This window comes from Labeo rohita, chromosome 12, assembly GCF_022985175.1.
Source record: "Labeo rohita strain BAU-BD-2019 chromosome 12, IGBB_LRoh.1.0, whole genome shotgun sequence".
Lineage (NCBI taxonomy): Eukaryota > Metazoa > Chordata > Actinopteri > Cypriniformes > Cyprinidae > Labeo > Labeo rohita.
The window spans coordinates 3,019,653-3,043,683 of NC_066880.1; the positions used below are offsets into that span (position 1 = coordinate 3,019,653).

The 24,031-nt window shown below is 30.4% G+C and overlaps 1 protein-coding gene across 2 annotated transcripts in view; it reads left to right on the plus strand.

Annotated features, from left to right (window-relative positions):
• Positions 1-24,031, plus strand: part of dock1 (dedicator of cytokinesis 1) — a 302,275-nt gene that overhangs the window by 103,952 nt on the left and 174,292 nt on the right. For both annotated transcript variants that reach the window (XM_051123710.1, XM_051123711.1), the window contains exons 25-27: positions 2,419-2,525; positions 9,819-9,946; positions 13,697-13,792. In XM_051123710.1, coding sequence (XP_050979667.1) covers positions 2,419-2,525; positions 9,819-9,946; positions 13,697-13,792 — 331 coding nt within the window. The remainder of the gene's footprint in view (positions 1-2,418; positions 2,526-9,818; positions 9,947-13,696; positions 13,793-24,031) is intronic.

The following is a 24,031-nucleotide window of genomic DNA, read 5'->3' on the forward strand; positions in this document are numbered from 1 at the left end:
GAGAGTTTGTGGGGTTAAGAGGATTTCAGCTCCTCCTGTGTCTCTTCGCTCCCAGAGAGCAAACCTGGCCTTTCCTTTCTCGTTTCTTTTACTTCACTTTTTTTTCTCGATTCTGCTTATTTCTTGACTCACCTTTTATTTTTGTTCTTTTTTCTTTTCTTTTACCTTTCCATTTTCTTTCATTTTCCTAATCTTCCTTATTTTACATTTCTTGGTTCACCTTTTCACTTCGTGTTTTTTCATTTAATTTAGTTTATCTTTCCCTTTTAGTTTTTTTATTTCCCCCTTTCCTGGCTCACTTTTCATTTCTTTTTTTTTTTTTTTCTTTCTGTTTTCATTTCATTTCGTTTTCTTTTCTGTTTGTTTATTTTTACTGTTTCTTTCCTGTATCTTATTTATTTTACTTTTTTCTTTCCTTTTCATTTTCAATTTTTCATTTTTCTTTCCGTTTTATTTCCTTTGTTTTATTTCCACTTTATTTCCTTTCTCTTTTCCATTTCCTTTTCTGTTTCATTGTCAGTTTCCCTTTCCTTTCCTTTCCTTTCCTTTCCCTTCCCATTTGTCCGTTTCGTTGTCCGTTTCGTTGTCTTTCCTGTTTCTTTCTCTTTCTCTTTTCCATTTCCTTTTCCGTTTCGTTTTCAGTTTCCCTTTTTTCTTTCCCTTTTTCATTCTTTCTTTCTTTCTTTCTTTCTTTCTTTCTTTCTTTCTTTCTCTTTCCCATTTCAGTTTCAGTTTCAGTTTCCATTTCCTTTCCTTTCCTTTTCTGTTTCCTTTTTTCAGTTTCCTTTTTTCATTCTTTCTTTTTCTTTCTTTCTTTTTCTTTCTTTCTTTCTTTCTTTCTCTCTCTTTCTCTTTCTCTTTTCCATTTCATTTTCAGTTTCAGTTCCATTTCCTTTCCTTTCTCTTTTCTGTTTCCCTTTCCTTTCATTTCATTTCCTTTCCTTTCTTTTTCTTTCCTTTCCCATTTACAATTCCTTGTCCATTTTTTTTGTCCTTTTCCATTTTCACTTTCTTTTTTTTCCGTTTCTTTTCCGTTTCCCTTTCTGTTTCCCTTTCTGTTTCCCTTTCTGTTTCTCTTTCTCTCTCTCTTTCTCTCTCTTTCTCTTTTTTCCATTTCCTTTTGTTTTCATTTTCATTTTCAGTTTCCATTTCCTTTCCTTTTTCCTTTTTTTTTCCTTTTTTCCTTTTTCCTTTTCCTTTTCCTTTTTTCTTCCTTTTTTTTTTCCTTTCCTTTTCCATTTTCCTTTCCTCTCCTTTCTCCTTTCCTCCCTTTCCTTTCCTTTCCTTTCCTTTCCTTTCCTTTTTCCTTTCCTTTCTTTTTTCATTTTCCTTTCCTTTTTCCTTTTTCCTTTTCCTTTCCTTTCTTTTTTTTTCTTCTTTTTTTTTTTTCTTTCTTTTTTCTTTTTTCCTTTCCTTTTTTCTTTTCTCTTTTGTGCTTTTTTTCTTTTTTCTCATTTTCCTTTTTCTCATTTTCCTTTTTCTTGGTCTTTTTTCCCTTTGCTTCTCCATTCCATTTACATTTTCCCCACGTCCTTTCCCCTTCACCTTTCTCTTTCTCTTTCTCTTTCTCTTTCTCTTTCTCTTTGCTTTCCTTCCTATTTATGTTCCTTTGACTACAATAATGGGTAAAAGTTTGGCACAACATGCATCACATAATCTGTTTCTTTTTGTTATTTTTTTTATTTATTTATGTATTTTATTTATGCACAGACGAAAGTAAGAAAGTCATGTATGTGTCGATTCCCCCCAAAAAAGTAAAAACGCAGTTTCTGAACAGTTTCTGAGCAGTAGCATGAGTTCAGGATGACACTTTTGTTTGCCTGACCAGTGATGGAGGAGCCAGTTTGGGAAAACTGCTTCAGGAAATGTGTTTTGCTCTTTTCACTATCATTGAGGACAGAAAAATGACTGGAGGCCTGGTTAGCACACACTGTGTTAGCACTGCGCTGTTTGCTCACAGTTCATTGTCACAGAAGTGTGTTTGCTCAGCAGAGAGGTCGCGGGTCCCACACACACAGAGACCAAACAAACGCTGAATGAGGCCATCTCTGAATTCTGTCATCGTCTGCCAGACCGCTCTCATCCCGCTTTCTTCAAGTGCCAGTTCTTTCCACAAAAAGAGCCTCTGCTCTCCTGGTGTGCCCTGGGCTCGAGTGTGTGTGTGTGTGTGTGTGTGTGTGTGTGTGTGTGTGTGTGTGTGTGTGTGTGTGTTGAGATGAGGACAGAGAGGTATAGCCCACGGCACTTAGCATGTTTTAGAAATGAGCTGTCACTTCAACAGCAAGTGAAGATGAGAAGAGAGAGATGTACACACACTCTCACACACCTGTTAGTGTTAACCAAGTTCTGGTTGTGCAGTTAAAAGCATGGCTGACCCTCTCTTTCTCTCTTTCTCTCTTTCTCTCTCTGTCTCTCCAGTAAGCTGTTCAGTGAGTTTATTCTCAAAGTTCCTCTGGGGCGTCTGGTGAAGCAGAAGTTGAACTGCATGATTGATATCGTCCACAGCGACCTGTTTACTCAGCATGGTACGTACACAGACAAACACACACATTCTGTCTCTAAAGGTCACTGTCCGACACCGGCAGCATGATGGTGTTTTCATGCTGTGAGCTGCATGTGACACCGTGATTGGTGTGTTTTGTGAAAGTGCATCTCATCTGATGTTATTGATGGGTAAAATATTAGGCCTTTTGTTTATAGTGCAGTGGTAGATGCTTTTTAACTTGACCTGCCCAATAAAATTACTATTATTATTAATTAGGAATATAAAAATCCATTAGTTCCCATATTTTGCTCCTTTTTCCCACTTGAACTTTAGTAAATAAAATAATTTAATCGTTCTTTTCTTTTCTTTTCTTTTCTTTTCTTTTCTTTTCTTTTCTTTTTCTACTTTTTTCTATTCTATTCTTTTCAATATCCACGGCTCATTTTTCCCATTCAGACCTTACTGAATAAAATAATTTGACTTTAACTTTATTTTATCTTTAGTTAATTTTAAATAACCTGGCCAATATGATTTTATTTTTTTATTTTATTTTAAATTTTAATATTCACATGGGCTCCTTTGTCACATTCAGACCTTACTAAATGAAATATTTTAGTTAACTTTAAATTACTTTGTCAAGTTGATTTTATTTTATATTTTATTTTATGGTTTATAATTGTATGTTTTTTAATTTTTATTATTTATTTTATTTTATTTTATTTTATTTTATTTTATTTTATTTTATTTTATTTTATTTTATTTTATTTTTTTTAAATGAAATATTTTAGTTAACTTTAAAGTACTTAGCCAAGTTTAATTTATTTTATATTTAATTTGATGGTTTATAATTGTATTCATTTTTTTATTTTTATAATTTTGTTTTGTTTTATATTATATTTTATTTTATTTTATTTTATTTTATTTTATTTTATTTTATTTTATTTTATTTTATTTTATTTTATCTTTATATTTTATTTTACTTTATGCATTAATGTCCATGTGGGCTCATTTTTCCCATTCAAACCTTACTAAATAAAATAATTTAACTTTATTTAAGTTTAGTTAATATTAATGACCTGGCCAATATGAATTATTTTATATTATTATTTTATTTATTCATTTTTAATATCCATATGGGCTGCTTTGTCCTATTCAGACCTATGTGTGTATATACATATATATATATATATATATATATATATATATATATATATATATATATATATATATATATATATTTAAACTACCTAGGCAAATTGAATTTATTTTAATTAATTTTGCTGTAATTTTTTTAATTTTTGCTAGTTAAGGATATACACTGTAAAAAAAAATATATGATCAGTAAGCAGTTTATGACAACTTATGCTTTTACATTGCTTTGACTCATCAAAATAAGTTTAGCAATTTATAAATTACATGAGTCAACATGATTTTTAATGATGGGTACAGCCAGTTTCATTTTACTTCAAAATTATACTGAACTAAGAGTTTTTAGTTTAAATAAGTGGATTTATTTATTTATTTATTTATTTTCTCTATTGCTACCTACTAGTTAAGAATAACTTTATTACATTATATTGATGCTTGATTTAAGAAGCACATATAATTACTTAAATATGCTGTTATTATGATGCAGTTTTCTGCAGAAGTTCTGTTTTGGGACTTTTCTTATGGAAATCCAGGTAATTCTGATGAGTGTTTGTGAATGGCATGAATGATGCAGTGTGTGTTGTGTTTGAGCAGTGACATATGGCAGCTCTGCGGGTAGATTGTAAGTAGATGCACGTCGTTCAGCAGTGATTATCTGTGGATGTGTCTCCTGTTCTGACTTAATTAAATCACTCATCACGCGTCCATGCGCTGTCTCCTGCGCTTCAGTCTCTTTCACTCTCACAAGAAACGACATAAAGAAATCACGATTTAATGAATGAGACCCAAAAATTATTTGATTCATTTCCAAATAATCGGACTATTTGGTAAATAATCCGTATGTGCGACATTAGGCGTGTATATATTGTTAAAATAAAGTTGCTCATTCAAGACTGTACATAGTGCATCTATGAAATATGAAATCATATATATTCACTAAATACATTTCTTTATTATATGCCTTAAAATCAGAATTGTAAAATGTTTTGATATTACAATGTTATTTTTTCTATATACATACATTTTTGCAATTCAGACCGTACTTTTTGTTTTATTTTATTTTATTTTATTTTATTCTTTATTTTATTCTATATTTTAGTCTATTTTATGTGCCAATGTCCATGTGGGCTCATTTTTCCAGTTTAGACCTTACTAAATATTTTAATTTAATTTAATTTTAATTTTAATTTAATTTTCTTTTTTTTTTTTTTTTTTGTTATTTGATTTGATTTTTAATTTATTCATCATTGTCCATGTGTGTGTATAATATATAAATAATATAATATAATATAATATAATATAATATAATATAATATGAAGATTTGACCAGGTTCCTTACATTTTAAGCTGGTTAAAAAAAAATATGTAAATGTAAAAATGTAGTTGACTGCAGTAAAAATGTAGTTGTCATTTCTTCAGAACTCTGTCGCAGTGCTTTAAAAGCTGCTGCTGGTCTTTTTAACTCTGTCAGTGCTTTTGGCACCAGTAGTCTGTGGAAAAATGAGATTTGAGAAGTTGTTGAGCCGTAGATCTTTTTGTCGCGTCTCGTCTCAGAGTGTTTTTGTGGGCTCTGATTCCTCCAGCACTCGCTTTCCAGCGCCAACGGCTCCACTGGAATAAATTACCCAAAAATGGGCTTGTCTAACCTGAACAAATGTGTTGAGCGCTCACGGCTGGTGTCACTTCTTGTTGTTTTTCTGAGTAATGCGTTTGCGTGCGTGCGTGTGGGGTTCGTTGCACTTCAGCACAGATTTGTCAACTTCCATTTCTTCTGAACCGATTTGGCTAATGTAAACTTCACATGACTGTTGACTCACGCAAATGACGTGTTTCCAGAGGATTCCGCGTTTGGTTTGTCTAATGAGCGTTATTCTGAAATTAATTCCTGAATTCTGTTTGACAGCTTGTTAATATGCCGTTTTAATGGTTGTTTTCCAAAGCGAGTGAGCGTGACTATTGCGATTGCTCATTCTTGGGCTTGGCGAACTGAATGAAGGTCAATCATCAGCACTCAGATTTTCTTTAGAAAATATCAAATATAGTCTTTAAATCGATGCCACGCATCAAGATAAAATTGTGGCCACCTATAAAGCCTGTGATTATGTGCTTTTCACTTCTGTAAACACAGACTGATGATTGGCTTCGTAATCATCATCCATTTCACAACCACTGTGCCTTTTGACTTAGAGCATGAAGTCTTTATTTGTTTATATATTTATGCATTAATTTGTGCACTTGTTTATGCATTTAATTATGCATTTTAATGCATTTGTACATTAATGTATTTTTATGTTTATTTATTCAATTTAATGCAATTACGCATTCATTTGTACATGCATTTTAATGCATGCATTTATTTTAACATTTATTAATGTATGCATTATTTTTATTCTTTTCATATTTATTTAATTTGTTACAGTAAGTAATAACTGTAATGAAACATTAATTAAAGTTTTTCCCTCGCTTTACAGTGTCAGTTTAGTCTCCTGATGATGCAGATTCAATGCTTTTCTTGCTCATCTTTGGTCTCTCTTTACTTCCTAGCCTCGAATTGTTTCACAGCCTAGTGAGCTGCCTACCTAGACAGTATTTTAAGGCATCGTTGCACTTATGTGAAAGCCGTTCCAAACATTAGAGCGCTTAGTCCGGCTTTCTTATGATACCTAATATTTTCAGCGTTTGATGCATCTCCATGTGAGTTTGTCCTCAGCAGTCAGACACAAAACTGAATGTGATTTAATGACCATCTTTATCAAATGATTCTTTAATTTAATGTTTTTTTAATTTTTTTGTTTTTGTTTTATTTTAGTATTTATGCATTTGTTTATATTTAAGTTATGCATTTCTTAACATTTGTTTTATTTTACACAATTTTTTTATTAATGCACTATTTCTATTTAATTGGTTTTTGAATGTTTATGCAAAATAATGGTGCAGCTTAGTACCACATATATCAATCAATCAATAAATCAATCAAATAAATAAATAAATGATTATTAACATAAAAGCATAAACGTAAAAAAAAAAACTGCACTTCTCTGAAATGTGGATTTTACTTTTACGTTTGTTTAATTAGTTTGTATTTATTTATTATTTATGCATTTCGTATTTAATTAATTTATGCATTAACTATATAAAAATAATATATTTATTTATATATTTAAAAAAATATATTTTATATAAAAATAAAACAAAAGTTAATAATGCATGCATTAATTAAATATAAACAAATGCATTAATAATAAATAAATATGAATGAATAAACAAACGTGTACAGATATATATGTGTTTATGCGCAATAATGGTGCAGCTTATTGCAAAAAAATAATAAAATAATAAAAAAGAATAATGATAGATAAATAAATAAATACCGTAGTTAGTTGTTTCTCTAAAATGTGCATGATCTCAGCTTGGTACTTTTGCATTTATTTATTTTTGGCTGTGCAGACTTTTGCTTTAAAGACGTTCAGTCAGACTGAAGCCAATTTTGAGACTGCTTTTGCCATTTTTATTTGCAGTATGCGTCAGACTGGCGTCTGAGGCAGAGTCTAGACTTTTTGTTAAACTTGTTCTTCTTTAAAATGTTTTCATTTATTCATTTGGTGGATATAAAATAATTTTTTTATAAGCATTTGTGTTCTCTGGGATTAAATTTCATGACTTTGACACTACCAGGGCTTTGCTTTACTAGTCAATGCATTAAAAACCATCTAGATTACAAGAAAACTATTGAAATGGCTGCGTGTTCATTGGCGTCGTTTGCGGTTGTGTTTGTTGACGCATCCTGGGTATCTCAGACTTCTGTCTTGTAATAGCTTGTTCAAAGTTTGTCTTTGAGTGAAATGAAGGAAAGCAGAAGTCAGGCCTCATTTGAGGAAAGCCGGCTCGCTGCTGATGCCAGACGCTGTGATTTATTCTGCTGTGACCCTGATTTTAATTCTGCCTGGTAAAGTGCGTTTCAAAGTTCACGGGCGGGTCGGTTATTTAATGCATAAGCGTATTGTGCGTGCGGTCGTAAAAGGATAGTGTGGATTTATTTGTGAGAGTTTAAACTGGCCTGAACAGCATGATAAATGAGCTTTGAGGAAGGCCAGCGGGAGCTCCTGTGTGTGTTTGTTCCAGTAATGACTCCTCATTGAAGAAAAACAGATTTACATCGATTCAGCTCTCGCAAACACTCGCAAAGCCCCGCCTCCCACATTGATGGACAGATTATGTGCCACACCCACTTCCTGTTTTATTGATTGTATGGCATTTATTTGATTTCTTTGGTTGTATGTATGTGTGTGTGTGTGTGTGTGTGAGTGAGTGAGTGATGAGATTTGTTTGTTGTCTTCTGCAAGGATAGATTTATTTTGTTGAGGCTTTTTAATCAGAAAAAATTGGGCCATGTTGAAATCAGTTGTTCATTAGTGATTGCCTTGGCAATTCATAGTACAAACAGTCTTTTTTTTTATAAAATCTAGTTGGTTCTTTTAATTTCAGCATGTTCACATCAGTTTTTATTTCTTTTTATGATTACAAATGATTATTATAATCAATGACACTTATTTACTCACATTGGATTAGTCACCTGCAAATAAGTCGAGTTAAATATTTATTTTTTTATATATTATACTGTTTGTTTTTGTTTGAAAGTTGATTTTGTGGTTATAAAAACTTTGATTTTCTCATTTTCAGTATTTTTTAATTCAGAATTTTAATAAAAAAAAAAAAAAAACCTCTTAAGTTCAGCACTTTTAACTATTCATTTATTTATTTGATTTTATGGTTTTAAAAATTTTGATTTTCACATTTTCAGTATGGTCTGTTAATGATTTAGAATTTTGTTCTGTTCTTCTAAATTCAGCACTTTCAACTATTTATTTATTACAAATTATCATATTATAATCAATAACACTCATTTGCTTACATTTGGTTAGTCATCTACAAATAATTCGATTAAATATTTCTTTTTTCCTGTTTGTTTTTGTTTGAAAGTTGATTTTTGTGCTTTTAAAATGTTAGATTTTTATTTGTTCATTTATTTGTTCGTTTTTTATTTATTCAGAATTTTTAATTAAAAAATATTATTTAAAATTTAGTGCGTTCAACTGTTTTATTTATTTATTTATTAATTAGACTTAATTAGACTTTTTTATTTAAAAAATAGTTTTATTCTTTTAAATTTAGCATTTTCAACTATTTATTTTTTATTACAAATTATCATATTATAATCAATAACGGTCATTTACTTGCATTTTGTTAGTCACCTACAAATAAGGCGATTAAATATTGATTTTTTTTACATATTATACCGTTTGTTTGTTTTTTTGTTTGAAAGTTGATTTGGTGGTTTTTAAAGTTTAGATTTTCTCATTTTCAGTGTGGTCTGTTCATTTATTTGTTCATTTTTTTTATTCTGAATTTTAATGAAAAATTATCATTCTCAACTATTTATTTACTTTTTTTTTTGGTTTAATAAGATTTTGATTTTCACGTTTTCAGTATGTTCTGTTATTTTTTTTTTAATAATTTATAATTTTTAATTTTAAAATAGTTCTGTTCTTTTAAATTTAGCACTTTCAACTATTTATTTATTTATTACAAATTATCATTATAATCAATAACACTCATTTACTTACACTTGGTTAGTCATCTACAAATAGTGACAAAGCATAAATATTTCTGGTTTAATATGTTATATAATTTATTTGTTAATTTTGTGGTTTAATAAAATTGATTTTTCACATTTTCAGTACGATCTGCTAATTCATTTTTATTATTGTTTTAATTTTTTTAATTAAATTATTTTTTTTTTAATCTGGAATTTGTATCTTTTAAATGTAGCATCATATATTTTCATTTTTTATTACAAATTATCTTTATATATTATGTCTTTATAACTTTTTTTGATTTTGTGGTTTAAAAATATTTAGGTTTTAGAATATTTTGAATTTTTTTTTTTCAAATATAAAACTACAATTTGTGGTTTTGAGAAGGTTTTGATTTCCATGTTTTCAGTGTGGTCTATAGTTATTTATTTATTGCTTTACAAAAAAAAGCAGGTTGGGTAGTAGGCTGATATATTTTATATTTCAGGTCTGCAGGTTTGCTCACTTCAGGTTGTAAAAAGATTATTTCACCAGCTGTGTGTGTGTATGTGTGTGTGTGTGTGTGTGTGTGTGTGTGTGTGTGTGTGTAGACTGCAGAGAGATTCTGTTGCCTTTGATGACGGAGCAGCTCAAACTTCACCTGGAGAATCACGAAGAGCTGGACTCCTGCTGCCAGCTGCTCAGCAACATCCTGGAGGTGCTTTACAAGAAGGACGTGGTGAGAAACACACAGACACAGACACACACACACATATATATATATATATATATTCTTCTCTGCATTTCACCCCAAAATGGAAACGAAAAGTCTCCTGAAGTGAAGTGCTCACTGAAAGTCTTGTGTTTTTATCTCATGTCACATCCTTCAACTTTCATGACCTCCATGTGACCCGCTCAAAGATGGGAGTTTGTTTAATTATGGTTAATTAATTTTTGGCTCGTGTTCTGACCGTTAATTGACTTCTAGAGCGCTCGACCGCGTTTTAACCGGGCAGATATCCAGACGCTCTGCTCTCTTCTCCTTCACTTGATCAATTACTGCCGTCATGATCAATAGAAAACTTCCATAACGGCTCTGTTAAATGAAATGTGCTTTAGCGCTACTGTTAGAATAAGTGCATTTTTAAACAGCCTTATTTGCATAAAGTATTGTAGCCAGGTGCATTTAGTAAATTGAGTGGTTTTGAATAATAAAGCATTGAGATACTGCATGGTAAACTTCATTGCCTTTACACCTGGGGTTATTTAAAAAAAATAAAAAAATAAAATAAAAAAATAAAAAAACCTTTTGTTACTTGATATGAATTAAACCTTAAATAAAATACCTAAATGTATTTTATTTCTCATTTTCATTTTTAACTTGATGTACTGAAATAACTCGAACTAAAACTGAAATAAAAACTATATAGATTTACAGTATTTAGAAAAAGAAAAGAAAAAAACAACAAAATTACTAAAACTGAAAAAGAAAATGAAAGCTGAAACTTAAACTGAAATAAAATGAATAAAAACTATAAAAACTTTCAGTATTTAAAAACAAAAACAAAGAACTAATAAAAATGACAACAAACAAACAACAAAAATTACTAAAACTTTAAATAAAATTAAAATAAGGCTTTACAAATAAAATGTACTAAAATAACAAAAACTGAAATAAAATTAATAAAAACTATAAAAAACTTTATTTATTTTAACTTTAATTTATTTATTTAAAAATGACAGAAAAAAGAATAAAAAATTAATGCCTAAAATTAAAAAGCAGAGGATATAAAAATGAAATAACAAACTGAAATAAAAATGTATAAAAAACTGTTTAGACATTAAGAAAAAGCTATAAAAACAAAGTAAATAAACTTCAACTAAAATTAATATTAAATTTAAAAATTAATTATAATTTAAATTTAAAATGTAAAAATTAAAATAACAAGCTAAAATAAAAATGAATAAAAACTAATGTAGACATGAAAAAATAGTAAAATGACAAACCACAAAAGGTTTTACTAAAACTTCAAAACTAAAATGTACTAAAATAACTACAAATAAATGAAAATTGAATAAATGAATAAAAGTATATCAACATTAAAAACAGATCTAATAAAAAGCAACAAAATAAAAAAAAACTTAACTATAAAAAACTTTAAAAGCCGAAAATATAAAAATTAATTAATTATAATTATTAATATTATTAGAATATTATTATAATATATAATCTCATTATAATTCATACTTATATTATTATTATTTTTTTTTAAATTAAATTAAACTGGAAAAAAAAAAAACCTATGTAAAAAATGACAGTCAACAAATTTACTAAAACTACCTAAATTGAATTGGATTTTTTTTTTAAATATAACATTTAAAATAACATTTTTAAATTTAAATTAAATTAGAAAAAAACTTATTCAAAATAATAATAACCTGAATGGTATCTTGAAGACACTAAAATATTGCTGCTTTACACACGCAGGTACGTACGTCATTGATTTCCTCGCTTCCTGGTGTTGTGGGTGAAGCATTCTTTGAACCATCGTGCGAGTGTGTGCGTGTTTGCTTGATAATTGAGTGTTTGCGTTTGTGTTGCGTGATACACGCGTCACAATCGAGCACAGAGCTCATTCTCATTGCTGGTTAGAGATCAGCTGCATCCTTTGAGGAGAACCTTGGAAGAGCTTGTTTAATAATTGACGATCTGCTGTGAGTGTATCAGGATCCCCTCTAACAAACACACACTGCTTGCAGCGATGGATCTGATGCAGTTTGCTTTTACACCAGTGAAATATGAAGAAATCTTTTTACTGTGTTAACTAATTTAGTATATCTGCCCTTGACTAGAAAACATGACTCCAGCAGTGTTAGACCACGATCACAGATTCCCTGCAGCATACAGACTATGAAGTTTGCTTGTTTGTTCACTCCTTCATTCATTCATTCATTCATTCATTCATTCATTCATTTTTTTTTATTCATTCATGTATGTATTTATTAGTAACACTTTTAATAAGATTCCATTAATGTATTAACTAACATGAATGAATAATGAGCAATAGATTTATCAGTATATATTTATCTTTATTAATATTTAATGAAAATACAGTTGATCATTATTTAATTCACAGTGCATTAATGTTAACAAGCACAACTTTTTATTTTAATAATGCATAAGTCATTTTTTAATTAACCTTAAGATTATTAAATGCTGTAGAAGTATTGTTCATTTTTAGTTAATGTTAACTAAAGTGGTTAACTAATGAACCGTTTTGTAAAGTGTTACCCATTTTTTTCGTATTCCATAGTTTACCCAACCATAATATTGTAATTACCATTTGAATGTAAATATTTTAATATGAAATGTATAATGTGAAAATTAGTCATTATCACCGTTTTATTTTATTATTTTTTTAAAGAATTAAATTAGACTTGTGTGTGTATACGCATTAAAAATAAAAATATAAATATATATTATATTTAGAAAAATTATATATATATATATATATATATATATATATCCATTCGTTCATATGTTAAATTATTAATGAATTACATTAAATATATTAATAAATTAAAATAAACCAACAACATGCTATTCTAATACATCAAAGTAATCCTAAATAATTGCATGTGTCATCATTTGATAAGAAAATCTACTGAAAATTAAGGCAATTCAAAGACCTTGTGTAAAATGAGTAAATAAATAAATGTTTAAAATGCATAAAAAAATTTATAAACACAAGGTCATGTCCTGTCAATGTCATGTCATGAAAATGGCTTAAATTAACAGCCCTAATTAGTTAAAATAATTTAATTAAAAAAATTAAATTAAAACCGATTTGTGTCAATGTAGGAAGTTAAATTAAACAAAATGTGTTTAAAAAATTATATATTGTTTATTTTCTAAACACAAGGTCATGTTCTGCGTGAACTTGGCTAACATTGACAGAATTTAAATAATAAAAATAAATAAATAAATAAATAAATAAATAAATGTGACCCTGGACCACAAAACCAGTCGTGAGGGTCTTTTTTTTCTTTGTGTCTTTTTTTTTTCTTTTCTTTTCTTTTTTTTTTTTAACACAAGCTTTCTATTGATGTATAGTTTGAAAGGATACGACAATATTTGGCTGAGATACAACTGTTTGAAAATTGGGAATCTGAGCAGTGCAGAAAAATCTAAATATTGAGAAAATCGCTTTTAAAGTTGTCTAAATTAAGTTCTTAGCAATGCATATTACTAATCAAAAATTACGTTTTGATATATTTATGGTAGGAAATTTACCTAATATGCTATACATTTTTGGCATAAAAGAAAAAGCGATAATTTTGACCCATACAGTGCATTGTTGGCTATTGCTACGAATATAACCGTGCTACTTACAACTGGTTTTGTGGTCCAGGGTTACAAACAAACAAACAAAATGTTGTCTTGTGTGGATAAATCCTTTATTTGTGGTGTTTTTCTGTGTGATTTCAGGGCCCGACGCAGTGGCACGTTCAGATCATCATGGAGAAGCTTCTGAGGACGGTAAACAGGACGGTGATCTCCATGGGCCGAGACTCTCCTCTCATAGTAAGTGCTTCTCTGTCACAAGCTTGTTCCTCTGGGATGTGCTGAGTTTTTGGGTTTCCTGTGTCTGTGGTTAGTAACAGTGTGTTCTACCACAGCAGTGCGATCGGCCTGCTGTCTGCAATCCTCAAATGGCTCCCCAAACACACATACGCTCCACAGCCAGGCTTTGTTCAGACAGGCACCAAAAATATGATTTTTTTTGTGGCATATCCAACTCAAATCCTTGTGGTCTGGACAAAAAAATACAGTACAGCAAAGTTAAAGTGTGTCATTTCTGGCTGTTTTCAAACAGGTTTCTAGAACACTCTCTCTATCATTGGTCAGCAAACTCATAGCCCCGCCTCCAAACTCACACCATTGGTTGAGCCAGTGCATTTGAGTGCGGTGTAAATATTTGTCAGTGTTTTGATCACTGTTGGTTTGTTAGTGTCTCAGTGTTTGTGTTGATTTGATTTTGAGCAGATGGTGGAAACTCACAGCAGCTTTTGGCTCTGCTTTTACAGCTCCTGTGATTACAGAAGCACACATTGCTTTAGTTTACGGTTTGCCGTTGTTCATGTTTATCCTGTCTGGGCTGATCAGAGATCAGGTGTTTGGTAATAGTTCAGTCAGAGAGCTTCAGGCTGCTATCGGTATAGGAAGCCCATAGTGTCCGTCCTTGACTTTTACAACCACATCTCTCCATATGCATGCTAAACATCTCTCTTCCTCGCCCTCTAAACGCCTGGGTTTGTGGGTTTAAAGGAATAGTGCACTAAAATGACATTTTCTTATTATTTACTAGTTTTCATTTCGTTACCAAACGCATATTGCTTTCTTTACAGTGTAAAACACATTTTTATTTTTATTTATTCATGCAATTATAATGGAGAATGGAGCTTTCAGGTGTCAAAAATGATGCAAAAGCACCAAAGATGGACCATGGAAGTAGCAATGCAACAATATTGAAATTCAGCCCATTACAGATAATTCATGTAATTTTCAGCCCGATAAATTAAATCTAACTGAAAACAGATAAATTAAAAAATAACCCATGTTGGCTGATACTGTAAGTAAATAAATAAATAAATATATAATTTTTTAAAAATATATATTTATATATTTTATATATTTTTATGTTTATAATATAATATAATATATTATTTTTATAAATATAATTTTTTAAAAATTATTATTATTTTTTTTTTTTATGTCTATACACACACAAGCCAATTCACAAATAATTTCATAATAAAATATATTATGGTTGTGGTAAACTATTCCTGTTTTTTTTTTTTTTTTGCATTTTATTTTATTTTATTTTATTGTAATACAATTTTTCAGTTCCTTTTGCATTTTCTGGGAATCAAACTCGTGACCTTGGTGTTGCTGGCACCATGTGTTATTATTTGAGCTTTTTTAGTATGTACTACTATTTTTTTTTTTTTTTTTTTTTTTTTTTTTTTTTTTGGCCTGATAAACTTGTTGGAGGCTTATTTTATTTTATTTTATTTTATTTTATTTTAAACCAGTCCTATAAGTATAATTCACTACAGCTTTTACACAAGTAAATGGCATGGAGTAATTTTGCATCAATATATTCTAACCTTAAAACATGTTCACATTTCTATCAGTACTGCACTTTTCCAGTAATGTTACAGTACTTAACTCATCAGATTGCTTGAGCTGAATTGGCAGCATTTCACCAGCACGTTTACAGCCATATGTGTGAAAGTCTCTAGTGATTGCCGCTTGATCGCAGACGCACTGCTGAAGTACTTTCCTGCCGATCTCCTCCTTTCTCAGTTATTTCCCCGCCGTCATTCTCTCTCCTCTGGTGTTCAGTAAGTAGGTCTGCATACGCTCTGCGCTGTGATGCTACTACAGAGCTAACCTCTGATTTATGTCTCTTCTTTCTACTGAGCTTATGTTAAAAGGTCTCTAAACTCCAGATGCTCAAGTCCTAATGGTGGAGTCATATAATGCCCATTCATCGCTTTCAGGGCACATATACTCTTTGCTGACCTTTGCAGTAAATCCCTCTGTCTTATGCAGTGCAATCATGTGCCAAGCTGAGCACATCTGCCGGGAAGAGGGCTGGGCAAAATTTCCAGTGTTTATGAAAGCTGATTGTTAGACTGCAATTAAACTTCAGTTTCATTGAATTGAATCTTTGATTCATTTGCATCATCACTAAATGTTTACTCATTCAAGTCAGTGCATAATTTTTGTCAGATATTCAAATTTATATGTAGGTGAATGTTTATTACTTTAACATTTATGCATTTTGGTGACTTCAATGTGACTTCAGTTGGATTTTCAATTCATGCATTCTCTGGAGATCGAACCTATGACTTTGGTGTTGCTGGCGCCATGCTTTACTATTGGAGCTTTGTGTTATATTCAGTATGCATTTGTTATATTGATGCATAAGTATACATTTACAAAATTTAGTATGCATGAATTATATTTATGCATTGCAATGATAAATAACTCTTCTTGTGTTCATTTACTGAAAAGTGGTGCTAAAACATGATCATTTTTAAATTCTAAATTAGTTTAAATTCATTGTTTTTAATGTAATTGGCTGCAAATGGCTTTTTCTGCCTTTCCTTGGAATCGAACCCATTATCTTGGTGTTGCTAGGACCATGCTCTACTTTTTGAGCTTGTTTAGTATGAATTTGTTATATTTAGTATGCATTAGTAATATTGATGCATAAACAAAGAAAAATAAATATTTATGCATTCATTCATGTCCTAAAAGTGGAACCTGTGAGGTTGGTGTTGCATGCTCTACTTTTTAATATAGGATTTATAATTTTTGTCATTTTTTCATCAAGTATGCATCTGCTTTATTTAGTATACAATAATTATATTGATGCGTTACAATCATAAATAGCTTTTCTTGTGTTCATTTACAGAAAAGCGGTGCTAAAACATGATTTTTTTTTTTTAGTAAGGTTTTTCAATTATTGAGTAAATTAGTTTAAATTCATCGTTTTAATTGAATTGGCTGCAAATGTGTTTTTCAGCTTCTGCATTTTCTGGGAATCAAACCTGTGACCTTGATGTTGCTAGCACCATGCCCTATTTTTAGAGATACAATATTTTGTATTTTTGCATTTGCAAAATTTAGTATGCATTAATGCATTTTCTGGAAATTGAACCCATGACCTTGGTGTTGCTGGCACCATTCTTTACTATTTGATCTTTTTTAGTATGAATTTGTTATATTTAGTATGCATTTGTAAATAAATATTTATGCATTCATGCATTTCCTGGGAATCAAAACTGTGAGGTTGGTGTTGCATGCAATTTTTTATTTTTTATTTATTTATTTATTTATTTATTTATTTATTTTTGCAAATATCCATTAATATAATATGTCCATTAATATCCATTAATCCACATATCCATTAATTATATTGATGCATAAACAAATATTATTTGTAAATATTATTGTTCTGAAAATAAATATTCTTTGTGTGAAATTACTGAAACATGAATATTTTAATAAAAATTAAATATTTTATTTATAAATAAATTAATTAATTGAAAAAAGTCAATTTAAGCCATTTTGCCAAAGGCTCAAAGAACAACAACAACAACAGAACCCCAGCTCCTCCTTTTAATTATGCAAACATGTAATTATTTAATGCTGAATTTCAATATGTGAAGTTCCTAGAATTATAGATTTGACTCGTTGTGGTTCAAGCTGTCGGTATAAGCTTCTATATGTGTAAGTGTTTAAGAAATGCATGTGCTGCAGATTCAGTTGGATTGTGTGTAGACTGATAGTACATTTAGTGTGTGTGTGTGTGTGTGTGTGTGTGTGTGTGTGTATGTGTGTATTTGCTCTCTGTGGGCGGCTCTTTCACGCTGACCTTGTTCGTCAGGGCTCTGTTGCTTGGATTCAGATTTATGCATTAACTTTTCTCTGTGGTTTTACTGGATGTGAGTGTAGAATTTAAATGAGACTGATCAGCACACACACACACACACACACACACACACACATATCCTGCATGCAGATGTGAACTTACTGTACAGTAAAGAAAGTCCAGTTTAAAATTCTTCCTTAACCTCCTAAAGTTTGGATCAATTTGCAATTTGCATTCAAGAACCTTGTTTTGAAAAACCATTTAAATTGTCCAGGAAGGTTTTTTCTTCTTTGTCTGGATCTGTACTTGTGTATATTTGGAGTATAGCCCCGCCCATTCCTCTGCAGTAGGAGGGGTCAGGTCGTAGAAGCAGGCTTTTTATTGGCTGCTGTGTTGATTGACATTGCAGGACTGAAGGCAGGTGCGGTCTGCAGCATTGGTGCAGCAGAATCCTCTTGGATTTACATTCTCTCCACATTCTCTGTGCATTAAATATACATTTGTGATGATAGAGAGGCTCTTCGGATTGATTTATTTCTATCTGTAGGTTTTTGCTGACTGTCCTCCTTTAAGTGCTTTTCAGATGAGTTTTTCAAACTCTCTCACATGGGAAATACCGAACGATGCTGCAAGCATGCATGGGAATTCCCTGCTTAATAAACATGGAAACGAACACGCACTCCTTCATTGTGACTGGGAGAATGGTAATAACTCTGTCGTCTTTGCTTCGCTTCTGGGAATGAAAGTGAGGGAGAAAAATACACTGAGGATGCTTTCTAAGAAACATTAGCTCATTGGAAAACAAAGAAAAAAAAGGTGGCTTTATTTTAATTTAATTTAATTTAATTTAATTTAATTTAATATTTTATTTTATTTTATGTCCACGTAGGCTTTTTGCCATTCTATTTATTTTTAGTTCTCTATTTAATTAATTTATATAGTTTTTATTTAATTTTAATTTTGTGAACTTTAGGTCACTTTATTTTAGTGTATTTTATTTTATTTTATTTTATTTTATTTTATTTTATTTTATTTTATTTTATTTTATTTTATTTTATTTTATTTTATTTTATATGAACTTTAAGTCACCTTATTTTATTTTTATTTTTTTATTTTATTCAATGTCCACATAAGTTTTTTTTGTTTGTTTGTTTTTTATCATTCTAGTTATTTTTATTTCTCTATTTTATTTATTTATTTAATTTTAATTTTGTGAACTTTAGGTCACATTTTATTTTATTTTATTTTATTTTATTCAATGTCCACATAAGTTTTTTTTTTTTTTTTTTTTTTTTTTTTTTTTTTTACCATTCTATTTACTTTTATTTTATATTTATTTATTTAATTTTAATTTTAATGAACTTTAATTCACCTGCCTGTTTTATTTTATTTTATTTATTAGTTTATTTTATTTTATTTTATTTTATTTTATTTATCCCCGATTTTGTTTTGCGTCAGATGTTTTTTTCTGAAACACTCTCTCTGTTTTTCTCATCACTGTTATCTTGATCCTCACATTAGGCTTTGTACTAATATTAAGTAATTCCACAGAATCAATCCCATGAATTTACTGTTGCCATCTGGAGTGAATCGTAGTCATCGGCTCTGTATTTTCACTTATTTATTTATTATTTTCTCCCTGCTGTTCCTAGATCACTGCAGTGAGTTTATTCTTATCCAGTGTAATCTGGGTGGACAAAACGGTGAACCTGACAGGAAACAGATCTCACTTCCTTTTGAATCTAAAGCTGCTTTTTTACACAATTACATATTCCAACTATTAGCATCTGCAGGCTAGTGGAGCTTAATGTCAGCTAACCCTGATTTATTTACCTCATTTGATTTAAATAGTTTATTTCTTCCCTCTTAAAAGGGGATAAATGCGTGCTTTATATCATACTTGCTTATTTATATAATTATATTAAATATTTTTTATGCCTATGCATAAAATAAGGCTTTGAAATACATGACACATGCAGAAGTGAATGCACTGAAGCATCAGACAGACTCAAAAGCCACTCTTTGTATTTTTCATGTTTTATTTTGTATAGTAAATAGTTTTAAAAACTGTATAAAATACACAATATTGCACATAATAAATCAATTGCACTTTTTTTAAGGAACAGAAAACATCTAATCGTCTCTTTAGGCTACAGTAGAGCTATTGAGAATCACAACCGCTGTGATACGAGAGGAGCTCGAATTGTGTGGCTGAAGTTGTCATCAGGGAGAGAGTGAATTCAGTGGAAATGCTGTGGTTTTTTGTCAGTCAAGTGGATTATTTTGCCCTTTTTAAAAGACTTTGGCACATATCTGCAGACAGGATGCTGTTTTTGGCCTCTGCTTTCACATTCCCAGAATGCTTTGCTTTTGTGATGTCATTCCGTGGGCTGAAATCAGTACTGTTGAAGATGATTTTAACCCTGTTTCCTTTTTAAAATAAGGGATGTGTGATTTTCAGTATGGCTTTCGCTCTGGTTCTGTACACACTGAGTTCTTTGCATTGCGTTTCACTCACTGGTGGTGAAAACCGAATGTTTATTTAATCCATGCCGTGCGTACAGAACCAGACCAAACAAGTATTAATGCATCTAAGATGTGTGTTTGGCTTTTCCAGATGCATTGGTAGCAAATCACACAGATGGTGGTTCGTGTCTCGTCTCATTTGATGGATAAATGCGTTTGTCAGTTTGCGACGTGTATGTGGCCAGTATGTTTTCTCCTTGTGGACCGTCGGTGCATCTGAGAGATGTTTAAGCATCGCAGTGCTTGTAGAAATGACGTGAGGTTTTGTGGTATTTTAATTTTTTATCGTGTTTCTTCACCTCTCTGTTTTTGGCCATTTGAATGTAGTGCTGTTAAAACGATTAATTGCAATTAATCGCATCCAAAATACTGTGTATATTTATGATGTATAAATAAATGCACACATACAGTATATATTTTGAAAATTTGTATTTACATTCATTTAATATATTTATATTCATATAATTGGTATTATATATAAATATTGTTAATATATAGACATATTTTCCTTAAAAAAAAAAAAAAAAAAAATATATATATATATATATATATGTATACACGTGTGTGTATCTATATAAACATAATAAATATACACAGTACACACATATATTATGTAAATAAAATCTTTTATTTCAGATGCGATTGATTGCGATTAATCATTAAACAGTCCTGTTTGAGTGAGTTTTAATGACAAAATGCATGTATTATTCTCTCAAAAATCAATGTAAAAAAATTAATAAATTAAATTATATTTAGCTTTTAGAAAATGAAACCTTTTTTGTTCAAGAGGTTTTGTACTGACATTTATTTTACAATTAAGCATTTTTACCCTTCAGTAATCATTACTGTTGAAATAGATATTAAAATAAATAAATACAACATATTTATGTAATATAAAATATAATATATAATAAAGTTATTTCTTAATGACTAATATATATGTGTGTGTGTGTATATATATATATATATATATATATATATATAAATTATTTGCTAATTCAACTAGTATTATTAATTAATAATAGCAATTTACGATTTATATATATAAATGATTTTAATAATTTAATAATAATTTAATAATTTTAAAATAAATAATTTTACTTTACTAATATTAATAACTAACAATAGTAAATAAATTGGCAAATAAATAATAATCAGTATCTAATACAAAATTGAATTTTAAAGGTAATGAGAATTCTGGGTAAAATCTGTTTAATTGTTATAAAAAATGTCATAAATTGGTTCTAAAAGCCATTTTATTTTCATTTTTCACTTCATTTTTTTAATGCAATATATCATTTCTATTTCTCTTTAGTGTTTTAATTCACCTGTGACTACATTTCTTCTCTCCGTTCTGAGCAGTCTGTCATGGTGAAGATAAACGGACCTGCTTTCATTACTCTCTCAAACCTGTGACGCACACATACGCTCCAGGATATCTTATTTGCTGTAATGTTCCTCGTCATTTTCACAACAGGAACATTGTTTGATTCAGTGCAGTTTTAAAGAGTGTGGTCGCACTAGACAGGATGTGAAGTCACACTAGGAATTCTGTTTTTTAAGTAAAAAAAGATTCAAAATAAATTCTAAACAATAAAATATAAGTTTAGTCTACTTTCCTGTATACGCTTGCTTTGTTATAACAGCTCAATCTGTGACATTTAGATCCTGTATTGGCCAAATATCTCATATTTTTTCATATGCAGATCAGAGTTCATCAAGGTCTAGTTTGATTGCAGCTTTATGGTGACTGTGTCACATGACTTCCTGTCACAGAAAGGTGATTGTTTACTGTTGTTTCCATGGTTACACTTCTAACAGAGTGCAACAGTCGGGTTCCGGAAGTAAAAATGCCATTAATTTTTTGAAACTGATTTAGCCCCCATGAAATCTTAAAGGAGAAGTCCACTTCCAAAATGAAGATTCACATATAATGTACTCACCCCCTTGTAATCCAAGATCATCTTTCTTTTTGTCATAAAGAAGGAAGAGGAAAACATTTCAGCATTTTTCTCCATGTAATGGACTGCTATGGTGCCCCGAGTTTGAACTTCCAAAATGCAGTTTAAATGTGACTTCAAACGATCCCAAATGCGGTTGTAAACGATTCCAGCCGAGGAAGAAGGGTCTTATCTAGTGTAACGATCGGTTATTTTCATAAAAATAATACAATTGATATACTTTTTAATGTCAAACACTCGTCTTGTCTTATTCTGCCTGGACTGTTTTTCCAGTTCATGACAGTTAGTGTATGTGGAAAAACTCCCATCTCATGTTCTCCCTCAACTTCAAAATCGTCCTATATCGCTGTTTTACCTTTTTTGTTAAGGGTGTTTGATCTTCTTTGCATGTTCACTTTGCAAAGATTGTGTTGGTTCTTCTGCAGCGATGTAGGATGATTTTAAAATGATTTTTGAAGTTGAGGGAGTTTCTGTCTTGAGGCAGAATACACAGAGTTCAGTGAGAGCAAGGCAAGATGAGCGTTTGAGATTAAAAAAATATTTAAATTGTATTTTTTTTTATGAAAATAACCAATTGTTTCGCCAGATAAGACCTCAGCTGGGATCGTTTACAACCACATTTGGGATTGTTTGAAGCCGCATTTAAACTGCATTTTGGAAGAAAACCGGGGCACAATATCAGTCCATTATATGGAGAAAATTGCTGAAATGTTTTCCTCAAAAAACAATTTCTTTACGACTAAAGAAAAAAAAGACATGAACATCTTGGATGACATTATATGTGAATCTTTGTTTTGGAAGTGGACTTCTCCTTTAAGGTTATCTATAAGCTGTCCAATCAAATGCTCTCTAGAATCTGAAAAGTCCCGCCCCCTACACTATAAATAGACCCTGAAGCTGCGGCTGAAATCTGTCATTTGTTCACAGAATTAGTATTTTCTGTACTGTGAATGGCATGTAGTGCACTATATAGGAGATGGAGAACAATTCAGACAGTGTAAATATGCTTTCCATTGGGGGGGAAAGAAGTCGGAGCAGACCATAAAACGTATCGGTGCCATTTGAATTCAACATAGAATGGTATATGTTATAGCAATATGGATGAGATTGTGGTTGTCAAATTAGCTCGCTGTTTACTGAGCTCAATGGATCTAGGCCAAGCTGATGTAAACGAAATGCTGGCTATTTTAAAAAAAAAAAAAAAAAAAAAAAAAAAGGCGGGGCTGCTTAATATGTCCCACCCTGATTTCCCGTTTCAGCTTAAATTACGTCAAGACGGAATAACGTTGCCTTTCAAAGCACATCACTGGACCTTTAATGATAACTTATTAAAAACAGACCTAGTATGAGCTGTGAGATTGTTAATCAGTTATTTATGTGACCCTGGATCACAAAACCAGTCGTAAATAGCACGGGTATATTTGTAGCAATAGCCAACAATACATAGTATGGGTCAAAATTATCAATTTTTCTTTTATGCCAAAAATCTTTAGGATATTAAGTAAAGACCATGTTCCATGAAGATATTTTGTACATTTCCTGCCATAAATGTATCAAAACTTATTTTTGATTAGTAATATGCATTGCTAAGAACTTCATTTGGACAACTTTTAAAGGCAATTTTCTCAATATTTTGATTTGTTTGCACCCTCACATTGCAGATATTCAAATAGTTCTATTTTGGCTTATCTGACATCAGTGGAAAGCTTATTTATCCAGCTTATTCATGAAAAAAATGCACTCTTATGACTGGTTTTGTGGTCCAGGGTCACATATGCTTTGAGCCATCAGTTTGCAGGATTTCAACTGAAGTCTGTCATGTTTGATAGCAGAATTCCTGTTGAAAAAAATTACCCATGATGCTTTACAGGAAATTCCACCAATCAGAGA